The following is a 23,245-nucleotide window of genomic DNA, read 5'->3' as shown; positions in this document are numbered from 1 at the left end:
AAAAAAAAAAAAAAAGCTAAAACTGACCGTTTATCAGAAGCCAGTCCCCAGCTCCAGGTGTATCCCCTTGCATTATTTTATTGAATCTTCTTCCCCATCCTGTGGGGAAGGCAGCTATTACCCCCATTTTACAGTTGAGAAAACAGAGGCCCTGAGAGATGAAGCAACTTGCCCAACACAGTAGAGCAAAGAAGTGGCCATGCCAATTCTAGAGCTTCCCATTGCTGAGGGTCCCCACCCTCCCTCCATGGCCTGCCCCAAGGGACCTCAACCCCACAGGCAGTCGCACCCCAGGCAGAGGGGATGGAAACCCTCACACTACTAGTCACGGCCAGGCATTTGCTAGTTTTATTATCATCCCCTCTGCTAAAGTCACTTTCGCCCTTGGGTCACACGTGCGTTTGGATTCCAGCATCTGGGACACATGGCCCAGAGCCCACCACCCTGCAGATACAGCTTCGAAGCTCCTACAGGTCATCCTCTATGATCCAGATTGGAGAGGAAACTAGTTCCTTCTCTGGGCTGAACCGACCACGTTGGGTACCCTCCCCGCTGACATCCATGGTCCTGCCCTCAAGACCCTCTTCTGCCTCTCCTTCCCAGGCCCCACTGTCCTCTGGTTCTCCTCCCGCCTCTCCTCTACCCTGCAGCCAACAGGCTGCCTTGGCCTTCTCCTCTGTGAGCTCCTGGTAATGTGCAGAAGCGCAGGAGGTAGGGAAGGTGCTGAGGTCTGAGGGCAGGTGAAGAGTATGGCCTGGGCACAAGCCCTCTCCCTTCTCACAGCAGCGTTATGACTCCTCCCTGGGCCTCCATGCCAGCAGAGCCCCTGGCAGTGGCTGCCTCCCAAAGCCACTACTGTAATCAACATTTATTTTGCAGTCACCCACACATCCTGGCTGGGATGCCCATCATGCAGCTCCTGCCTTCTCTGAACCTCTTATCTGAGGCGTGCATCTCCCTCCAGCTCGACTGCAGGGTCAAGTGTGGGTACCCGAGCTTCCGCCCCTTGCATAGGTCCTACCCCTCGGCTCACTACATGAAAGTATCGTTGTCAGGTGACTGAGGAAGGCATGGCTTTTCACGCCGCTCCTGCCTGCCTCTATGAGAGCCTGTGTGGACGGCAGCATGTGTCTGATGTCTGCGTGTATACACTATCAGCTGATATGCTGCACCAGCCGTCCCTCCCCCCAGGAGATACACGAAGGCATTACGTGAATGAGAGAGGCATTCTTTACTCCTCCTGGCATAAATCCGTACTCGAGCTGGGTGTGTGGGTGACTGCAAAATAAATGTTGATTACAGTAGTGGCTTTGGGAGGCAGCCACTGCCAGGGGCTCTGCTGGCATGGAGGCCCAGGGAGGAGTCATAACGCTGCTGTGAGAAGGGAGAGGGCTTGTGCCCAGGCCATACTCTTCACCTGCCCTCAGACCTCAGCACCTTCCCTACCTCCTGCACTTCTGTCCGCTTTCCCTTCCTTTCTCCATCTCATGCTTTCAGCCTGGGCAGGCCCTCCTCTCTGGCTGGGTCTGTGGGGGAAGGGGTCTTCCTAACCAGCTTCTCTCTTCTCTAGACCTCCCCGTACCCCTCCACCCAACCTTTGGGTAATAAACACCACAGATCATACTCATTTGTCTAATGGGTTCAATTAAACCCCCTAACAACTCCAAAAAGTGAGAACCATTATCTCATACCACAGATGAGGAGACTGAGGCACACACAGACCAAGGTGTGAGTGATGGGGCCAAACTGCATTCTGACTCTGTGGCCCATGCCCTGAGTGTATTGCCTCCTAACGTGCCCATTTATATGGAAGAACATTCCTGATCCCTTAAATTTGTTTGTTTGGTTTTTTTTTTTCTTTTTTGAGACGGAGTCTCGCTCTGTCGCCCAGGCTGGAGTGCAGTGGCCAGATCTCGGCTCACTGCAAGCTCCGCCTCCCGGGTTTACGCCATTCTCCTGCCTCAGCCTCCCGAGTAGCTGGGACTACAGGCGCCCACCACCTCGCCCGGCTAGTTTTTTTGCATTTTTTAGTAGAGACGGGGTTTCACCGTGTTAGCCAGGATGGTCTCGATCTCTTGACCTCGTGATCCGCCCGTCTCGGCCTCCCAAAGTGCTGGGATTACAGGCTTGAGCCACCGCGCCCGGCTCCGTTTGTTTTTTTTTTTTAAAGCACATTTATTTACTGCTATTTCCTATCTGATACTTTCCACTACTACTTTGTGGTTCTTAATCTTGTCTCTAGCCAAATTGTGAGGTCCTGAGACTGGGGATCTTTGTGCCTCACCAGCACCCAGCACCAGCCTGGCTGGATGATAGGAATAATAATAATAGCAGTCGCACAGGCTGGGGCACCGTGGCTCATGCCTGTAATCCCAGCACTTTGGGAGTCCGAGGTGGGCTGATCACTTGAGGTCAGGAGTTGGAGACCAGCCTGGCCAACATGGTGAAACCCCGTCTCTGCTAAAAATACAAAAATTAGCTGGGTGTGGTGGCGCACGCCTGTAGTCCCAGTTATTTGGGAGGCTGAGGCAGGAGAATCTCTTGAACCTTGGAGGCGGAGGTTGCAGTGAGCCAAGATGGCGCCACTGCACTCCAGCCTGGGTGACTCAGCCAGACTCTGTCTCAAAAAAAAAAAAAAAATTAGCAGTCACTCCCAGTAGCTGGGTCCTTACTATGCACCAGCCCTTAGGAAACACATCATTTCCCTTATGTCCTTTATCTTAAAAGTACAGGCAGACTAGGAGAGGTGGTTCACGCCTGTAATCCCAGCACTTTGAGAGGCCGAGGTGGACTGATCACCTGAGGTCAGGAGTTCAAGACCAGCCTGGCCAACATGGCAAAACCCCGCCTCTGCTAAAAATACAAAAATTAGCTGGGTGTGGTGGCGCACGCCTGTAATCCCAATTATTTGGGAGGCTGAGGCAGGAGAATTGCTTGAACCAGGGAGGCAGAGGCTGCAGTGAGCTGAGATGGAACCACTGCACTCCAGCCTTGGCAACAGAGACCTCGTCTCAAAATAATAATAATAATAATAATTAATAAATAAATAAAAGCAGAGGCATTTAAGTTAGACCCCACTCCACTTATTCTCTGGTGTACCTGGTGACCATGGGTGAATCGCTCAACTCCTGTGCCCTGGTTTCCTCCTCTGTAAATAGGTTTTGTTGTCAAGATTACGTGCTGTATAAAAATGATCTCAATAGGCACAACTCCAGGCTGAAAGGAAGGGCGCAGTGATTAGACCCTTCTCCTGTCACTATACAGACAAGGAAACCAAATCCCAGGGAGGAGGTTGAGACACTTGCCTGAGGGTATGCAGCTCTTAAGTGGCAGAGCTGGGGGTGGAGGACAGGTCTGCTGGGCTGAGAACCATGTACCCCTCCCTCCTACCACCTACAGAGGAAGGGGCTGTCCTTCCCCGTTTCCTCCCCACCTCTGCTGCTTCTCATCTCCCCCTCCTCAGACCCTGCTCCTGGGGTCCAGGAGGTGCTGAGCCAGCCTTTTAGTGGAGGACTACCAATACCATAGCCTCCTCCCTGGCCTGATCCCTGGCACAGCAATACTTCTCACCTGCAGCCAGACACTCACACAGCTCGAGGGCTCCTGAAGACTTAGGGCCCCTTTCTTTATCCCCATGTGACATTTTTTTTTTTCGCAGGGGATCTCTTCTCTTGGTCATTTTGAGATGGTGGGGCCACAACCATAATCGGTTTGCTTCATTTTCTGCAGTCAATCTCCATTCCCGGATCTTTGTTTCTCCTGTCATTTCTGATCACTCGAGATTAAACACAGCAATGGAGAAGCCAGGAGGAGGCTGAGCTAAGGAGGACTCAGAGTGATGTGACCTCACTCCTCCCAAGAACACAGGAAGAAGAGGAGTTAATGGGAAGAATGTGATTATGATCGGCTCCAATCCTGCCTTTATCTTTTACTGGCTCTGTGACTTAGACAAATCATAGCTTCTCTAAGCCTCAGTTTGCTCATCTGTAAAATGAAAACTAAAATGTCTATCTTGGGCTGGGTTAAGTGGCTCACGCCTGTAATCCCAGCACTTTGGGAGGCCGAGGCGGGTGGATCACCTGAAATCAGGAGTTCGAGACCAGCCTGGCCAACATGGTGAAACCCCATCTCTACTAAAAATACAAAAACACTAGCCAGGTGTGTTGGCGCATGCCTGTAATTCCAGCTACTCAGGAGGCTGAGGCAGGGGAATCACTTGAACCAGGGAGGCGGAGGTTGCAGTGAGCTGAGATCGTGCCACTGCACTCCAGCCTGGGCAACAGAGAGAGACTCTGCCTCATAAGATAATAATCATAAAAATAAAATAAAATAAAATGTCTATCTCCCTGGGACAGCCTGTCTCTTGTGCCTGATCCATAATATGAGCTCAGTAAATGATGACTGAAAAGAAATTAGAAAGAGCTGGCAGCCTTTCATTCTGCCTTAAACTTGGGGCACAGAGACATGGGTGGGAAGGCCCGTGAATTTTGCTTCCTTTCCTCCGAGACAATTTAGGAACATAGAAGAGTGAATTGTGGAGAATTGGTGAACCTCACCATCCTGTTTGGAGTGAGGGAGCTGCGCACCCTGAGCATTTGTTGGGTGCCTCAGCCTGGGGCCAGGCCCTGTGTCTCATTCACACAATGCAAGGTAGGGCCTGAAGAGGCAGCATGGGGCGGTGAATGGTTGGGTTTCCCTGGACAACAGTGAACTCCTTTTTTTTTTTTGAGACATAGTCTAACTCTGTCACCCGGGCTGGAGTGCAGTGGTATGATCATGGCTCACTGCAACCTCGACCTCCCAGACTCAAGCCATCCTCCCAGTCAGCCCCCCGAGTAGCTGTTACTACAAGCACGTGCCATATGGCCTGTTAATATTTTGTAGAGATGGGGTTTCACAATGTTGCCCAGGGTGGTCTCGAACTCCTGAGCTCAAGTGATCCTCCCGCCTTGGCCTCCCAAAGTGCTGGGATTATAGTTGTGAGCCACTGCGCCAGTCAGCAGTGAATTCCTGCCTGGGGCTGGTCATGGGGGATTTCTGCACCTGGCCACCGCCTGTTCTAGATCCTGCCCTTGCTTCATCCTGAGGGAGGTGCTGGCTTCTCCCCTATCCTGACCTCAGGGAGGCAGGGCCAGACTCTCTGGGATGCCTCCTCCCAGGGAGCCCCCCCAACACACACTTCCCACCCGTGTGTTTTCCTCCTCCCCTCCCTAGGTGAGGTCAATAGAGAAGCTTCCCTGTGGCAGGCAGGGGTCCATTCTGGGGTTTGTCTCCCCTCTCCTGGCCCCCGTGGGGAGTCTGATCCTTAGAGATGACCGAGAGAGAGAAGGCCAGGACTGATCTGGAGAAGCCCTGGCTGATGGAATGGGGTTTCTTTTTCCCTCCTTTCTTCCTTCTTTTCTTTTTTATTTTTAAGCAAGAGATAAATAAATGTCACCCTGAGATGACAAGAGAACATTGAAGGAGATAAAAGGAGAGTAAAAGGGAGTGAGAGAGCAGAGGCAGAGGACAGAGGGGGATTTGGACTGTACACTGCGATGAGGGGAGAGATGAAAGAGGGAAGAAAGAGATGAGATGGGAAGGCAGGACCGAGTGGTGAAGCGGAGGATGGGGTTGCCACGGAAACCGAAGGAGGGGAGGAATGGAGGGAGAGGAAGATGGGATGGAGAAGGCGGAGGGTTTGGTGCAGGAGGGCTCTGAGGCAAGGCTTGGTGAGGAGGAAGGGAAGCCATGAGGGGCTTCCAGGTGTGAATTACGCCCCGGTGTGGGAAAACAGGTTGGCACAGGAGGAAGACAAGACCCAGAAAGCCCATCCCTGGCAGCTGAGGTAGAGAGGGCTGGGTCTCGGCCCTGGGCCTGCTCTATCCTGCCTGCGGGGAACTGCCTCAGTTTCCATGTCTGTATAGTGGAAATGGTACGCCCCATCCCAGAGGACTGCCCCGAGGGCTAGAAATGGTGTGCTTTCATCCCAGGCCCTGAGGAAGTTCAAGCCCAGTGAATGGTCCTATTGTTACTTCCTTTGATTCTTATCTTTGTCCCCTTGAACTTGTGAGCTGAAGTTGTGTCTGTTTTTCCCGTTACATAAAGCTGGTGATCTCTGGGTCCAGGATAGTGTACTTGTTTGGGGAACAGATGTGCTGCTTTGCTTCTGGACTTGGAGGAAAGATGTGGAGCCCTCTGGAAACATGAGGCCTGCTGTCCCTCCCCCTCAGAACAGGAACTGGCCCTAAAGCTCAGGGAAAAGAGGCGGGCAGGGTCTATCTGGCTGCTGTCCAAAGCTGGGCTTAGCAAGGGGCCTCTTTTTTCTTTGCCCTTGAATATGGGTGTTCTCAAAAGGGTAACAATTTATTCTATCTGTGTACTCTGCTAGGGATGCAGTAGTGAGCAAACAGGCAAGGTCTCTGCCCTTGGAGAGTGTAATCTAACTGGGATGTCAGAATCTAACCGGGGTGGTAGCTATTAGGCAAGTAATTCTATAAATAAATAAATCATTCACAAATGATTAAAAGTTACAATAAGGTCCATGAAGGAAAAGTATAAAACTTGAGACTGCTCAGGGACCTGGGGTCTAGACCTGGTCAGGGTGGGGCACGGGGTCAGGGCAAGCTTCCTGAGGAAGTGATACCTGGGCTGAAAGCTGAAGGGAGAAGAATGAGGAAGAGCATTCCAGGTAGGGGACAGCATGTGTGAAGAGGTCGTGTGCAGGCGAGGTCTATTAAAGAACATGGATGAAGTCCATGTGGCTTCACATGGAGGGAGGGGACAGCACGCTGTGGACTTGTCATGGAGGCAGGGACCAACCAGGCAAGTTCTGGAGGCCTTTGGTGAGCTGTTTGGCTTGATTGCAAGAGCAATGGGAGGTGACTGGGATGTGGAGCAGGTGGGATGTCGTGACCGATTGGTACAAGCACAAGGCTTGCTTCAGTCTTCTCTCTTTTGACTGACTATTAGCATCCTAGGGCAAGGGGCAGCTACGTGGCAGAACTCTTGAGAGCTCAAAACATTTCCATCAGGTGGGTTGAATGGTGGAAATTCCTTGCCCCATACAATTTCCTGTGCACACCTTCATGGCCTCCACACAGTAGAAGGTAAACACCCTGGTGGGAGAGCCTGAGTTGGGGGGTGACCCCCATGTTTGACATGGATGGAAGGAAACACAAGGAGTCAAGAGCTCCAGAGGCATGGTGGCTCACGCCTGTAATCCCAGCACTTTGGGAGGCCGAGGCGGGCAGATCACCTGAGGTCAGGAGTTCAAGACCAGCCTGGGAAACACAGTGAAACCCCATCTCTACTAAAAGAATACAAAAATTAGCCAGGCATGGTGGTGCACACCTGTAATCCTAGCTACTTGGGAGGCTGAGGCAGGAGAATCGCTCTGCTACTGGAGGTTGCAGTGGGCCAAGATCACACCACTATATTCCAGCCTGGGCAACAGAGCAAGGCTCCGTCTGAAAAACAAAAAGCCAGACGCAGTGGTCACGCCTATAATCCCAGCACTTTGGGAGGCCGAGGCGGGTGGATCTCCTGAGGTCGGGAGTTTGAGACCAGCCTGACCAACATGGAGAAACCCTGTCTCTACGAAAAATACAAAAAAATTAGCTGGGCTGTGGTGGCTCATGCCTGTAATCCCAGCTACTCTGGAGGCTGAGGCAGGAGAATCAGTTGAATCCGGAAGGCAGAGGTTGCGGTGAGCCGAGATCACACCATTGCACTCCAGCCTAGGCAATGAGAGCAAAACTCAGTCTCAAAAAAAAAAAATCAAGAGCTCCAGATTAGTCCTCACTGAGGGGTGGGGGCCTTGGGGTCTTTGTTTCCATATCTGTAAAATGATGGCATTGGACAGGAGAGTCCCCAAAGTTCCTTTCAGCCCTGCCGGTGAAGATTCTAAGACCCAGAGCCAAAGTGGCTGAAGCAAAGGGTCTTCAGCAAGGCCACCATCCTGCCATGGGAGAGCCAGGCATCCCTCCCTTGCAGTAAAGAAACACGCATGCGTTTACTGGGCATGTGAGCTTCGAGGTGGGAGGATCAGGCCCATGGCTTCTGGGATCCTGGTGTCTTCAGATCACAGGCGGCGCATTACTCCTGTACTTAGCATCAAAGAAAACCTACCATGGGCTTTTAATGCAGCTCTGCAGGCAGCTCAGCATTTGCCCACAGTAATTTGTGCAGCAGACGCCCTGTTAGTTTAGGCAGGCTCATTTCTATAAGAACCAGAGGCCCACCCAACTCACCTCAGGGCTAACGGGGGTTGATTTCCAGCGAGGGTCCCCCAAGTTAGGGGCAGGGGCCGGGTACCATCTGGAATCCAGGTGCCTTCTGGGATCAGCGTTCCCTTGGGCTCTCCTCAGACACCCACCCCGCCACCACCACTTGCCCAGGCTCTCTGCCCCTTTGTGTTTTAGCCTCACTCTACCCCATGGCGCTCCTTTGTGTGTTCTTTGCCCATCTGCTCCTGTGGCTGATGGACGACTGAGGCTTAATGCAGAGCCATGTTTCCAAGAGAGGAAAGTTTGGCTCAAGTTCTTTCAGGGGATGGGGAGGGCCAGGCCATAGGTCTGGGCCCAACTTCTGTATGAACTGCCCTAGATGGTGGGGGTGTGCTATGCTTGGAGGTATGCTATGCTATGCCAGGGGTGGAAGTGGGGCAGCTGCCATCAGGGGAAGGTGAGGAAGAAGGCACCTGGTGTGGGGAGGGGCTTCCCGCTTGATTTACCAGGCAAGGCCAGGTCACTGATAGTATGCATCAACTCTTGCTAATTAATTTCAAGAGGCCGGGCACGGTGGCTCATGTCTGTAATCCCAGCACTTTGGGAGGCCAAGCTGGGTGGATCACTTGAGCCCAGGAGTTTGAGACCAGCCTGGGTAACATGGCGAAACACCGTCTCTACTAAAAAATCCAAAAATTAGCCAGGTGTGGTGGCGCACTCCTGTAGTCCCAGCTACTCAGGAGGCTGAGGCACGAGAATCGCTTGAACCCAGAAGGTGGAGGTTGCAGTGAGCTGAGATCCGGCCACTGCACTCCAGCCCGGGTGACAGAGCAAGACTCCGTCTCAAAAAAAAAAAAAAAGAAAATCCTGTGTCCAAGCCCTGAACCCAGAGATTCTGGTTTAACTGGTCTAGAGTGAGACCCCGGTATTGGCATTCTAATCAAACAATACCAGTTCTGGAACTCTGTGGACCCAGGGTCTCTGTCTTCACAAGAGTTTGTGTCTGAGAAGTCACATCAGAATAGTTCAGGCCTTGCCATGGGGGCTCCACTCCTCATTTCCTTGGGTTTTAGGGTCACTGTGACCTCTTAGAGGAGGGAGATCCTCACACAGGGGCCACCCTGTGGCAGTCAGGCCCACCTCAGCCCTCAGCTTATAGAAGCAGAGACATGGCTCCCAGGTCAGGTGTAGGTGCACCTGGGCCTGGGGGGTGGATCAAGAGAGCTACCGTTGTCAGAGCAGGCCCTGTAGGAGGGGCTCTCTCTCCTGGGAGGGCGTCAGGTGAGAAAGAACTCAGAGCTCCTGGGCCTGAGCTCCTGGAGACTCTGCCATTAGGGGAAGGCAAGGAAGAAGGTACCTGGGGTGGGGAGGGCCTTCTGGCTTGATTCACCAGACAAGGTCAGGTCACTGAGAGTGTGTCTGTTCTTGCTAATTAATTTGGAGAGGCCCTTCCCTATGCTGCCTGGAGACCACCCCAAGGAGGAGGCAGGACTGTCCTGGGAGTGAGGTGCACAGAGAAGAGCAAAGCCTTGATAGAACTCTCAGGCAGGGATTTACCTCTCCATTTCACTTGGTCCCTTGGTGACTGTCAGCTTCCTTCTCTTCCCTTTTCTGTACCCTGGTGTCTTTCTCTAGAGACACTCCCTCGCTGGGCCCCCTCTGTTCCTCTGCAGTCACTCTGTAGGGGGGGCCTGGCTGTGGGGGGAGATGATCCACAGTGTGATTGTATCAGTCAGGGTTCTAGAGAGAAATAGAACCAGTAGGAGATACTATATATATACACACATATATATATACACACACACACATACGTACACATACACACACATATATATACAGAGAGGTCTCTTTTAAGGAATTGGCTCCTGTGATTGTGGGGGCTGGCAAGTCCAAAATCTGCAGGGCATACCTGGGGGCTGGAAACTCAGGCAAGATTCATATGTCAAGGCAGAATTCTTTTTCTGGGAAACCTCAGTGTTTGTCCTTAAGGCCTTCAACTGATTGTTTGATGCCCACCCACATTATGGAGAGTCACCTGCTTTTCTTAAAGTCAACCAATTGTAAATGTGGGTCACATCTACAAGATACCTTCATAGCAACATCTAGCTTAGCCAAGCACACAGCCGGGCACCATAGCTTACTTAGCCAAGATGACACACAAGATTTACCATCACAGTGATGGTCTCAGGCTGGGAGAAGGGTCCTCATCCTGCCCTCGTGTACTTCAAGGGAGGCAGTGCCTGCACTAAATCCTCAAAGATGATGGGAAATTCACCCAGTTCGAGGGAAGGGCAGTCCTGGCAGGGCAATCAGCCTGTGCAGAGGCCCCGAGGTAGAGAACATCGGTGAGTTGGGGGCAGAGGGGCCATGGAGCCTGCCTGGGAGCCATCTTGGCCAGCAAATGAAGGAAGGCATGGGCAGTGCATCCCACCTACCAAAAGGCTGTGGGGGCTGCAGGGCTGGAGAACTGCATTCTAGTCCTTACTCCCTCACTGTCTCACTGTGTGACCTTGGACCATTCCCTTCCCCTCCCTGGGTCTCAGTTTCCTTATCTGTTAACAGGGCTGGGCATGGTGCGCATCACGGTGGTTTGTGGGTTGGTGGCCCTGTGTCAGGGGCCCAGCCACCAGAGGCAGGGCTCAGTGAATCTGTCCATAGAGAAAGGGGAAGCAAGGCAGAGACAGGATCCCAGGAGGAAGAGACTCTGGAGCTTCCCCTGCCCCTCTCCTGTGCGGGCGGCAGCTCCCTGGGCCCTGGCTCCTGAGGCCTGTGGGCTGGGCAGAAGTGAGACTGTGGCAAGGGGCCCCGAGGTGTGCACAGGCCTCCCAGCTCTCGCTTCCTCTTCCCTTCTGCGCATGCGAGCAGAGTTTCCCTTGAAGCCTCCTGTGAGGAGGACAACAGGGGAAACCAAGAGGCTGGTTTCCTTAGGCGGTGAAATCCCATGCATGTTTTTCATAGCTGTGTACAGGCCTGGAACTTCCTCTTCTCCTCCCACCTGGTTACCTGTCCCACCCACTCCAGCTTCAGCCTCTTCAGCCCCAGGGCCCTGGACTCCGAGGGGCAAAAGGCCCCTCATCACATCCTGGAGGACTTGAATGCCAGACCCAGGGTCAGGAGTCCCCTCCCTGCTCTTGCTCTGTTGGGTCCTGAACTGCCTCCATGGGACCCAGCCCTCAGTCCTGTCCCCACTCCACCCCCATAGTGCAGCCCCCACGTCCCAGAGATCCTGGTGCTTCATGTGGACTGATCTCATACAAGTCAACTCCCCAAGGGTGAGAACTTTAATTTGCCCCTTCTATGTACCCACAAGCAAGCACCTAATAGGTGCTTAGTAAATGTGCATTAAATCAGTGGCTCAAGCCTGGCATAGTGGCTTATGCCTGTCATCCCAGCACTTTGAGAGGCCAAGGTGAGAAGATCACTTGACCCCAGAAGTTCAAGACCAGCCTGGGCAACTTAGCAAGACTCCACCTCTACAGAAACAATGTAAAATTAGACAGGTGTGGTATCATATGCCTTTAGTCCCACCTACTTGGGAGGCTGAGGCGGGAGGATCGCCTGAGCCCAGAAGTTTGAGGCTGCAGTGAGCTATGATGGCACCACTGCACTCCAGCCTGGACAACAAAGGAAGACCCATCTCTTAAAAAAATAAAAAGTCAGGCCAGGCGCGGTAGCTCACGCCTGTAATCCCAGCATTTTGGGAGGCCGAGGCGGGTGGATCACCTGAGGTCAGGAGTTCGAGACCAGCCTGGCCAACATGGCAAAACCTTGTCTCTATTAAAAATATAAAAAATTAGCCGGGCATGGTGGTGGGCACGCCTGTAATCCCAGCTACTTTGGAGGCTGAGGCAGGAGAATTGCTTGAACCCAGGAGGCAGAGGTTGCAGTGATCCAATATCACGCCACTGCACTCCAGCCTGGGCAACAGAGTGAGACTCTGTCTCAAAAAAATAAATAAATAAATAAAAAGTCAGAGGTTCAGCTGCAGGGCTGGAGACTGCAGTCTCTGAGCAACCTGGTAATTCAAGGCCAAGGTGAGGGAGACAACAGGCAAACCTGTCCTTCCAGCATAAGTTCGAGGCACTGCTGAGGCTGTGTCAGGGAGCATGGGCTCACTGGGCCCTCAGGAAATAGTCATCAAATTACATTGATCAGGGGTACTTGGTGATGTCCCACGCCTGGCCTGGCAGAAGCCCCAGACTTCTGTCTGTTGGTTGTTTTGTTTGTTTGTTTTTTCTTTATTTCTATACTTTTTTTTGTTTTGTTTTTTGAGACAGGGTTTCACTCCTGTCACCCAGGCTGGAGTGCAATGGCGCGATCTCACCTCACTGCAACCTCCACCTCCTGGGCTCAAGCGATTCTCCTGCCTCAGCCTCCTGAATATCTAGGGCTACAGGCGTGCCACCATGCTTAGCTAATTTTTGCTTTTTTTTTTTTTTTTTTCTTTTTCTGTAGAGACGAGAGCTCATCATGTTAACCCACGCTGGTCACAAACTCCTGAGCTCAAGTGGTCCGCCTGCCTTGGCCTCCCAAAGTGCTAGGATTACAGGTGTGAGCCACTGCACCCACCCTTCAGTTGGTGTTTGAGATCTCCCTAGTGGTGGGAATTAGAGTATCCAGGTGGCCACAAGGTCCTGTTGGTTCTTGCTTCAAAATGGCTCCTGTTGTGCCAGACCAGGTTTTGGGTGTCTTCATCTACTCTCTGCCCTGAGATCTGTGTCCCAAGGGACACCAGCCACCCTGATCCCACCCGATCCTCCCCTGCTCCTAGAGCAGGGGTGTGATGGGGTCCCCATGAGAGGAAAGGAGCACTCTTGTGAGCAATGTGGGATGAGAGGAGGTGCTGTCACAGCTTGGGGAAGGGACTCTGGCAACCGGCAGGTAGGTCAATAGTTTGCCCGCCTCCGCGTTCCAAGTAGGCTCTTGTGCCCATTTTACAGATCAGGAAACAGACACGTGGAGGAGCCAGGTGACTTGCCCAGCCTTTACAGGACCCATGAGGCAAAGCCATAGAAGTCACAGTGAGAGATTCCAGAGCTCTGAGGAGCCTGTGTCTCTGCTTGGGTGGGGAAAGTCCCCTGCCGGCCCCCAGACGATGAGTCTTTGTTCCCTCCCCAGGGGCTGGCCTGGCCCTCAGGCCTGGGAGATGGAGGTGTGGAGCCCTGGGAAATAGGGCAGTCCTGGCCTTCCGGTGTCACTGCACGCCCCTCCCCCTCCCGCTTTTGTTTCTTGGCCTCCACAGCCTCATTCTCTCTCCCTCCCCCTCACTCAGGCTCCTCTGCTCCCCCTTCCCTGTCTCTTCATTTCTTCTCTCCCTCTCCCTTTCTCTCTCTCTCTCTGATATGGCCTCCCTTCCCCCACTCCCAGCACAACTACAATCAGGCAGCTCATCTGCGTCTCTATTTCCCCGCCTTTCACATTGACTTTCTCCCCACCCTGGGGACCAAGGGCATCCTGGTGGGAGGCCACGCCACATCCCAGCCAGTGGACACCCCTCATCTCGCCAGCCTGGGGCAGTCTGAGCTCCCCTTTCTCCTGGACCTGGGGGGAGCTTTTGTTCTGAGTCCTCAGCACAAGTGGTGGAAGAAGCCCTGCTCTAAGAAGGGAGGGGCCACAGTAGGGCCCCAGGCAGATGACAGAGGGGCCTTGGGGTGGGTGGGGAGGCAGCCCTGGCACACAGGTGACACACACCTGGCAGGCTGTCTTCCTGCCCGGGACGGCCCTGTGCCAGGACATAAACAGAAGGGTTTAGCCTGGGAGATGGAACCAGAGCGGGTGAGGAGACACGAGCCACAGTGCTGGCCCAGAAGGAAGAAGAACAGAGCGATACCGGGGCTCCCCACTCCTCATTTCCGTGTGTCATAGGCAGGCAGAACACACATGCGAAACACAGGTAAATTAGATTCCCTCCTCAGCAGAGCCCCTTCTGCACACACGCACGCACGCACGCAGAGCCTGCCTGGCGTCCCCAGTGAACAAGGCAACATGGACACAGGGCCTGCCCCCATAAGCCCCACAAAGTGAGTATTACAGGGTGGTGTGTGTTCTACTCAAGCAAGTGTCCAGGCCAGTGTAAAAGAAAGCATGGGGCCAACTGCCCAGGTGGGCGGTGGCTCAATGAAGACTTCTAGTAGAAGGAGAGACCCCAGTTCCCCCAACCGGCTGAGGCCCTGGACCAGCCAGCCAGGAAGGAGCCCAAGGCTTCATGATGCAGTTTGCCCAGGTCTTGCCTATGTGCCCCTGCTGGCCCGTAGTGACCCAGGACAGCTCCTGAGAACTGAGGAGCTGGGCTCAGATGTGACCTCTGCAGGTGCATAGCTGCAGGAGCACAGATGGGACCCGCTGTGGGGCTAGACGGGCCTGGCTGCAGACCCAGCTCTCCCTTCACTGATGAGGCACTCGAGAGTATGTTACTCAAGCCTGGGTTTCCTGGGGCATGAGGTGGGGAGCGCACTACCCCACCCCTGCCCCCCGGGTTGTTTCTAGTATTAAATGACTCACTGGGGACCTGGTGACTCTCTGTAATGAGAAGCTGTAGCTCTTCCGTGGTGTTCGTCGTCAGTTGTTGGCAACTCTCTGTGCCGCTCTCCTGTCCCCACTTAGGCACAAACCCTCAAGAGCAAGGACTCTGGGTTAGTCCCTTTCTATAGCCAAGCACAGGCTCCTGAGACAGACGCACCTTCTCAAGTCCAAACTACCTGTTCATATGGGAAGGGGTTTGCTTCTGGTGTCCTGGTGTGACTATAAGGCATGGCTCCTTGTAGAAGGGGTCCCGGTGTGGACAGTCAGCTCCATGGTTACCCTTGCTGTAGGGAACCACACTTCAGCTCCCATGGGCAGTTCGTTGGCTGACATTTTTGCCCTCTCCTCGCCTCTAAAGGAGTGTTAACTGTTTCCTTGTGCCCGCGCTCGAGGTTGGCAGGAGGGGGCTGATGCCTGGTATTAGGCTGCAGGGGAAAGGAGAGGAAAGGGAACTAATGACACTGACATTCTCATCTCACTGTCCCATGAGTCAGGAGCCTTTTCCCTCCATAGAGATGAGAATCACCTGATGTCACACGGCTAGTAGACAGCAGGGCCTAGATTGAACTCAGCATCCAGGGCCAAGGGGGAAGCACTGGCTTGGCCACTGATGCTCAGTTCCTCCTTCTTGCTGGTCCTGCCTTTGGGGAAGTTTACAAAAACTGCTGAACACATCATTTGCCCAAACCCCACAACAGACAGGAGGGTTGCCGCTGGGTGCTGTGTCAGACAGACCACAGTGGCAGGAGGCAGCCACATTCCTCAGCGTGCTCTACAAACCTGACAGTGGCTGGCGGGCACTGGGGGTGGCCTGTGGTGGGCCCCGAGGGGCAGGACCCCTACCTCATTCACCTTGCTGTCTCCAAGCACCAGCCCTAACCCATAGCAGGGATTTAGCAGCTATTTATTGTACAAATGAATGAATGAGTTCTCAGTCTCTAGCAGTTGTCCTCAGAATCACTTAAGCTTTGCTGAATTTGGGGCCCAAGAATGGAAACATCTCTTAGCTCTGTGACTTTTTTCAGAAAAGGCTTCTCCCAGAGATCTGGGCAGATAATAATGGGGTTTTTTTGTTCGTTTGTTTGGTTTTTTTTTTTTTTTTTTCCCCTTTGAGACAGAGTCTTGCTGTGATGCCCCGGCTGGAATGCAATGGTGTGATCTCTGCTCGCTGCAACCTCCGCCTCCTGGGTTCAAGCGATTCTCCTGCCTTAGACTCCCAAGCAACTGGGATTACAGGCACTTGCCACCACGCCTGGCTAATTTTTGTATTTTTAGTAGAGATGGAGTTTCACCATATTGGCCAGGCTAGTCTCGAACTCCTGACCTCAAGTGATCTGCCCGCCTCAGTCTCCCAAAGTGCTGGGATTACAGGTGTGAGCCACCATGCTCCGGCCAATAGTGATTCTTTACAGTTGGTTAGGGCTTTATAATGAACCAAGCCGCTTCACTTGTGTTAGGACCCTGGGCTCTCACAACCTTTCCATGGGTGAGTGGTTTCATCCCTGTTTTTCAGATGGGGAAACTGAGCCACTGGTGTGACTTTGCTTAGTCACTTGCAAGTGACTGAGCTGGGACTCCAGGTCCTCGCTGACTGCATTTCCCAGCAGCTGGACATTGGGGTGGGGTGTGGTGGTTTGGAAGCAGGGTTAGCCCCTCCAGCTTATTTCAGATGCACCCTGACCCCCGGGCCGAGGTTTCCTTCTATCTGATCCCTTCCACGAGAGCCTCACTCTAAGCTTAATAGTTTAATCTTTGGTGTCCGTTTCAAGGAGGCTAAATTCCTGTCTGGGGTATTTTTAGCTGTCCTCAGGAAGGGGAAGCTCCGCTGGGCGCTGGGGGGAGGGGGACGCCTTGCCCAGAGCCGGTTTCCTAAGGAAGGGCTGCTGACCGTGTGCCTGACCGTGGCTCTGGGAGAAGCTGGTAGTTGGTCGGTTGGGAGCCCTGGGAGCAGCGCAGGCGAGAGTCACCCCAGTAATGCCATCCCCCCTCCTCTGATGTGCCAGGTGTTGAACCAGGGCAAGGGGTATAGACCCAGGAGGAAGCCGCCGCCCCCTATGGGCACACTGCCTGGCATGCTGCAGTCCTTGGAAGCCTGGAGAGGGCATGAGGGCAGGCCGGGAGAGCCAGGAAGGCCCCAGGAGCAGGTGGACCTCGAGCCATGCCTCGGAGGCTGGTGGGAGGAGCAGGGGTCAATGGGGTTGGGAAAAGGCTGCCCCAGGTGGGAAGACCCATGGGTGCAAAGACTGGGCTCCACAGAGGGCTCACGGAGCAGGTGCCTCCATATGTGGCACAGCGAGGGAAGAGGCTGCTGTGCTGGGGGTTTGTACCTGGGCAGGTGGGCACATTGGCACTATTTAGAAGATCATGTTAGGGGCAGGTACAATGGCTCATGTCTGTAATCCTAGCATTTCGAGGGGCTGAGGCAGGAGGATCACTTCAGTGCTGGAGGTTGAGGCTGCAGTGAGCCATGATTGTGTCACAGTAGCCTGGGCAACAGAGCAAGACCCTATCTCTAATCAAAAAGAAAAAAAAACAAACCTGTTAGATGAGAGACTATGAATGTGAACCTGGGAGCCTGTTTGAGCATTCAGTTCGGATAGTGGTCTCAAACATGTTAGCTGTCAAGGAGCCCTTCTTTCCAATCAGATCTGACATGAAACTCCAGTGTATAAATCAGATAAAAGTGATATTTTATCAGTATAAATTTAGATATTTAAATGTATAACATTTAGTTAATGAAGAAAAACAACAACCAGTTGTGATAGATGCATATGTTTAGCATCGGGGCTGACAAGTCATAGCCAGTGTTTGAGATCGGCCTCAGCACCTGTTTTATTTTTTTATGTTGTGTCTTTTTGCCATACATTCTCATTCATACAGCCGAGTCATTACAAATAATGACAGTTAACACCTCACCGCACAGTCCCAAGGTCTGTGCAAATTAATTACTTTGGCACCAAAGCCAGTAGGGCTACTGAATGTGTTAGAATGTGGCACATACTACATTTGAGTAGGTGGGCCTTTTAAAATCAGTTTTTAAATAGTAGAATCTTTATTTTTTGCATTTTTGAATCCAATTTTTGAGGATTTTTTTTCTTTTGAGACAAAGAGTCTTACTTTCCTGCCCAGGTTGGAGTGCAGTGGCGCAATCTCGGCTGACTTGCAACCTCCGCCTTCCAGGTTCACACGGTTCTCCTGCCTCAGCCTCCTATAGCTGGGATTACAGGCGCCCGCCACCACGCCCAGCTAATTTTGTAGTTTTAGTAGAGACAGGATTTTACCATGTTGGCCAGGCTGGTCTTGAACTCCTGACCTCAGGTGATCCGTCCACCTCAGCCTCCTGAAGTGCTGGGATTACAGATGTGAGCCACCATGCCCGGCCTTTTTAAGGAATTCTTGAAGGACCTGTAGAACACAATTTGAGAACCACTGAGGAAATCCCACCTCCCTGTTGTACAGATGGGAAGACTGAGGCCAGCAAGGGGGCAGAGCTTACCCAGGATCCCCCAGGGAGATGGAGGAGATGGTCACATACACAGTGGGAATCATTGCTCCCTGTAATTACAAGTGTGCACTGTTCCCAAGGCAGGAGTAGAAAAGACATCAGGGTCAGACACACCCAAAATCAGCCAAGCTCTTGTCTGTGCTGTGTCTGTTGTCTGTCCGTGCAGCAGTGAGCCAGCAATATTAACTTTCCCTCTCCACCCACAGCGATGCCCTCCTAGCTAGCCGTCACGGGATGGAGGGCTTCATGGACTCAGGGACACAGACGGACGCTGTGGTGGTGCTGTCCTTGGCTCAGGCTGCCGTGCTTGGCCTGGTCTCCGAAAATGAGCTCTTTGGAGCTACCATAAGCGCTGAGGCCTTCTACCCGGACCTGGGGCCCGAGCTTTCTGGAGCAGCCATGGGAGAGCCCGGGCCACCAGGCCCCGACGTCTACCAGCTGGCCTGCAACGGGAGGGCCTTGGAGGAGCCGGCAGAGGAGGAGGTGCTGGAGGTGGAGGCAGCCTTCGAGAAGCACACCCGGCGGAAGACGCGGCCACCTGTGCGCCTGGTGCCCAAGGTCAAGTTCGAGAAGGTGGAGGAGGAGGAGCAGGAGGTCTATGAGGTTTCTGTGCCGGGTGACGACAAGGAAGCAGGGCCAGCAGAAGCCCCTGCCGAGGCAGCCAGTGGCGGCTGCGAGGCCCTGGTGCAGAGCAGCGCCGTCAAGATGATCGACCTCAGCGCCTTCAGCCGCAAGCCCCGTTCGCTCCGGCATCTGCCCCGAACCCCGAGACCGGAGCTGGACGTGGCCCCGTATGACCCTCACTTCCCGGCCCCGGCCCGGGATGGCTTCCCCGAGCCCAGCATGGCGCTGCCTGGGCCCGAGGCCTTGCCCACAGAGTGTGGGTTCGAGCCACCCCACCTGGCCCCGCTGAGTGACCCCGAGGCCCCCAGCATGGAGTCCCCGGAGCCTGTCAAGCCGGAACAGGGCTTCGTGTGGCAGGAGGCTGGCGAGTTCGAGGCTGACGTGGCGGGTTCGACCGTGGAACGCCACAAGAAGGCCCAGCTGGATCGGCTGGACATCAACGTGCAGATCGACGACTCCTACCTGGTGGAGGCGGGCGACCGCCAGAAGCGCTGGCAGTGCCGCATGTGCGAGAAGTCCTACACGTCCAAGTACAACCTGGTGACGCACATCCTGGGCCACAATGGCATCAAGCCACACTCGTGCCCACACTGCAGCAAGCTCTTCAAGCAGCCCAGCCACCTGCAGACGCACCTGCTGACGCACCAGGGCACCCGGCCCCACAAGTGCCAGGTATGCCACAAGGCCTTCACGCAGACCAGCCACCTCAAGCGCCACATGCTGCTGCACTCGGAGGTCAAGCCCTACAGCTGCCACTTCTGTGGCCGCGGTTTCGCCTACCCCAGCGAGCTCAAGGCCCACGAAGTGAAGCACGAGAGTGGCCGCTGCCACGTCTGCGTCGAGTGCGGCCTGGACTTCTCCACTCTGACCCAGCTCAAGCGCCACCTGGCCTCTCATCAGGGCCCCACCCTCTACCAGTGCCTCGAGTGTGACAAGTCCTTCCACTACCGCAGCCAGTTGCAGAACCACATGCTCAAGCACCAGAACGTGCGGCCCTTCGTGTGCACTGAATGCGGCATGGAGTTCAGCCAGATCCACCACCTCAAGCAGCACTCCCTCACCCACAAGGTAAGACCATCCCCAGGGCCTGGGGATCTGCCTGCCCCTCCTGCCTATTTTTCATCCAGTACTTTCCAGAGTCCCAGATAGGACCATTTAGGTGGTCTCCTAGTTTTATCATTACATACTTATTTTGGTGAGTATTGGAAAGAAATGCTATATAATTGAAATTAATTTTTTAAGTAGTAAAGCTTTACGCATTCAAAAACATGTATTTGGCCAGGCACAGTGGCTCACGCCTGTAATCCCAGCACTTTGGGAGGCCCAGGCAGGCAGATTGCTTAGTCTTGGAGTTTGAGACCAGCCTGGGCAAAATAAGGAGACCCCATTGCTACAAAAAAATTTAAACATGGCCGGGCATGATGGCTCATGCCTATAATCCCAGCACTTTGGGAGGCCAAGGTGGGCAGATCACCTGAGGTCAGAAGTTCAAGACCAGCCTGGCCGATGTGGTGAAACCCTATCTCTACTAAAAATACAAAAATTAGCTGGGTGTGGTGGCGGATGCCTGTAATCCCAGCTACTTGGGAGGCTGAGACAGGAGAATCACTTGAACCCAGGAGGCGGAGGTTGCAGTCAGCCGAGATCGCACCATTGCACTCCAGCCTGGGCAACAGGAGCGAAACTCCATCTCAAAAAAAAAAAAAATTTAAACATTATGTACCACTACCTGTAGTCCCAGAGACTTGGGAGGCTAAGGTGGGAGGATCACCTGAGCCTGAGAGGCTGAGGTTGCAGTGAGCTGAAATCATGATACTGCACTTCAGCCTGGGCAACCAGACTAAGACCCTGTCTCAAAAAAAAAAAAAAAAAAAAAAGTTTTCAGATGAAATGTTTATGGAACCCCTGCAAGACCCAAGGAACACAGTTTGAAAATCACTGAAATAGCCTACCCTCCCTATTTTCTAGATGGGAGGCCAGAGGCCAGAGAAAGGCCAGGATGCAACAGGGAGGCGTCCTAGCTCAGTGGTCAGAAGTAGAGAGGGTGTCCTTTGTTCCTTGTCATTACAAAAGCGAATCAAAACCTGTGACTTCCCTTTAGGAACAGGCTAAATATATTTAATTTTCAAAGCAGAGAAGATGTAAGGAAAAATATTTGTTACAGAAAAGTACAAGTCGTTCTAGAATATGGCTAAACTAGAAACAGTGGCTCGGGAGGGCAGAAAATTGAGCAGCACTTTCTAATCTACCATGTCCCTAAACCCAGCCTTAACCCATACTCCCCTGCCCTCCATTCCCTGCCTTCAGCCACTAGTCTCCCCATTTTTCAGCCAACATCACCTCCTCTGAGAGGCCCTCATATCCCGGTAGGTGCAATGGGGCCCCTTGGGTCCCACAATCCCACTCTGGTAGTTGGCTGTCCCATGGTTTCCACCAAAATCCCACCAACTTTACCCCTCAAAGCTGAATGTACATGGAGCTTCCTCTCCCCATAACGGTGGCCTATGAGTGATTCTCCAGGTCAAATGCGTGACCCTGTCTCTCACAGTAGACACTACAGGGAGTCAGGGAGCTGTTAACACCCGGCCAGCAATTTGTAGATTTCATTGCAGAGGCTCCTCCAGTCAACTAGTAGTAGCTGCCTAAAATGTGATGTCAAGAAGGAGTCTAGCCAGGCATGATGCTGCACACCTGTAGTCCCAGCTACTCAGGAGGCTGAGGTGGGAGGTTTGCTCAAACCTGGGAGTTTGAGGCTATGATTGCTCCTATTGATAGCCACTGCTCTCTAGCCTGGACAACATAGCAAGACTTTAAAAGAAAAAAAAAGGAGGATTCTGGGCCGAATGCAATGGCTCACACCTGTAATCCCAACACTTTGGGAGGCTGAGGCAGGAGAATCACTTGAGCCCGGGAGTTTGAGACCAGCCTGGCCAACACAGTGAAACCCTGGCTCTACTAAAAATATTTTTTAAAAAATAGCTGGGTGTGGTGGTGTGCACCTGTAGTCCCAGCTACTAGGGAGGCTGAGGCACAATAATTGCTTGAACCCAGGAGGCAGAGATTCCAGTGAGTTGAGATTGTACCCCTGTGCTCCAGCCCAGGTGACACAGTGAGACTCTATTCAAAAAATAATAATAATAATAATAATAAATAAATAAATTAGCCAGGCATGGTGGCGCACACCTGTGGTCCAGCTACACATGAGACTGAAGCAGGAGGATCACTTGAGTCCAGGAGGTCAAGACTGCAGTGAGCTGTGATTGTACCACTGCACTCCAGCCTGGGCAACAGCAAGGCTATCTCCAAAAAGAGAAAAGGACTCTGAAACTGAATCTAGGCCTGGCAATAAAACCTTATGATTGATTGTTAATGTCTGCAAGGAGTGATTGTGCAGGGTGACAGCTCATGTGCTACACATTTCCCATCTTTCTCCTCTACTAGGGGACTTAAAAATCCCAAGTCCAGGGCCCGGCGCAGTGGCTCACACCTTTAATCTCAGCACTTTAGGAGGCCGAGGTCGGCAGATCACAAGGTTAGGAGTTCGAGGCCAGCCTGGCCAACATGGCAAAACCCCACCTCTACTAAAAATACAAAAATTAGCCGGGTGTGGTGGTGGGCGCCTGTAGTCCCAGCTACACGGGAGGCTGAGGCAGGACAATTGCTTGAACCCAGGAGGCAGAGGTTACAGGGAGCCAAGATCATGCCACTGCACTCTAGCCTGGGCAACAAAAGCAAGACTCCGTCTCAAAAAAAACAAAAAAAAATCCCAAGTCCATAGAGTGTTAATACCGTGAAGAAAAGCTGAAAGCAAAATCCAAAGGCTAATAAAACTGAAAATGTCCCTATTATCAGCCTAACCTTGTACAATGTGCACATCATGTGTTTTATAAAATAAACTCCTGAATGGCAGGGCCCCCTGGTGGTCATACACATATGCGATGTGTCAAGAGGGTATACAACACAAGTCCCTGCTGCTAAGAGACATAGACACGGGAACTGTTAAGTTATAATACAAAGTTTTATACCAAACAAGCAGTTAAGACAGCAGCTGTGACCACAGACATATGTCCCATTGGGTTCCTACTAAATTACTAACTCATCAAAAAGAAAAACGCTCCCATAAATTTTTATTTATTTTTATTTTTATTTATTTTTTTTTTTGAGACAGTCTTACTCTGTCACCCAAGCTGGAGTGCAGTGGCGTGGTCTCGGCTCACTGCAACCTCTGCCTCCTGGGTTTAAGCAATTCTTCTGCCTCAGCCTCCTGAGTCGCTGGGATTATAGGTGTATACTACACTTGGCTAATTTTTGTATTTTTAGTAGAGATGGGGTTTCACCATGTTGGCCAGCCTGGTCTCGAACTCCTGACCTTATGATCTGCCCGCCT

At 52.8% G+C, this 23,245-nt stretch overlaps 1 protein-coding gene across 1 annotated transcript in view; it reads left to right on the top strand.

Annotated features, from left to right (window-relative positions):
- ZNF710 (zinc finger protein 710) overlaps positions 1-23,245 on the top strand; it is a 77,192-nt gene that overhangs the window by 44,340 nt on the left and 9,607 nt on the right. Inside the window, exon 2 of the mRNA XM_011948298.1 lies at positions 18,441-19,926. Within this exon, the coding sequence (XP_011803688.1) occupies positions 18,469-19,926 (1,458 nt within the window). The 5' untranslated portion in view covers positions 18,441-18,468. The remainder of the gene's footprint in view (positions 1-18,440; positions 19,927-23,245) is intronic.

The sequence above is a fragment of the Colobus angolensis genome, unplaced genomic scaffold, assembly GCF_000951035.1.
Source record: "Colobus angolensis palliatus isolate OR3802 unplaced genomic scaffold, Cang.pa_1.0 Scaffold278, whole genome shotgun sequence".
In the NCBI taxonomy this organism is placed as follows: Eukaryota; Metazoa; Chordata; class Mammalia; order Primates; family Cercopithecidae; genus Colobus; species Colobus angolensis.
Note: the sequence above shows the minus strand (reverse complement) of the source record. Positions and strands in the feature narration are given on the sequence as shown.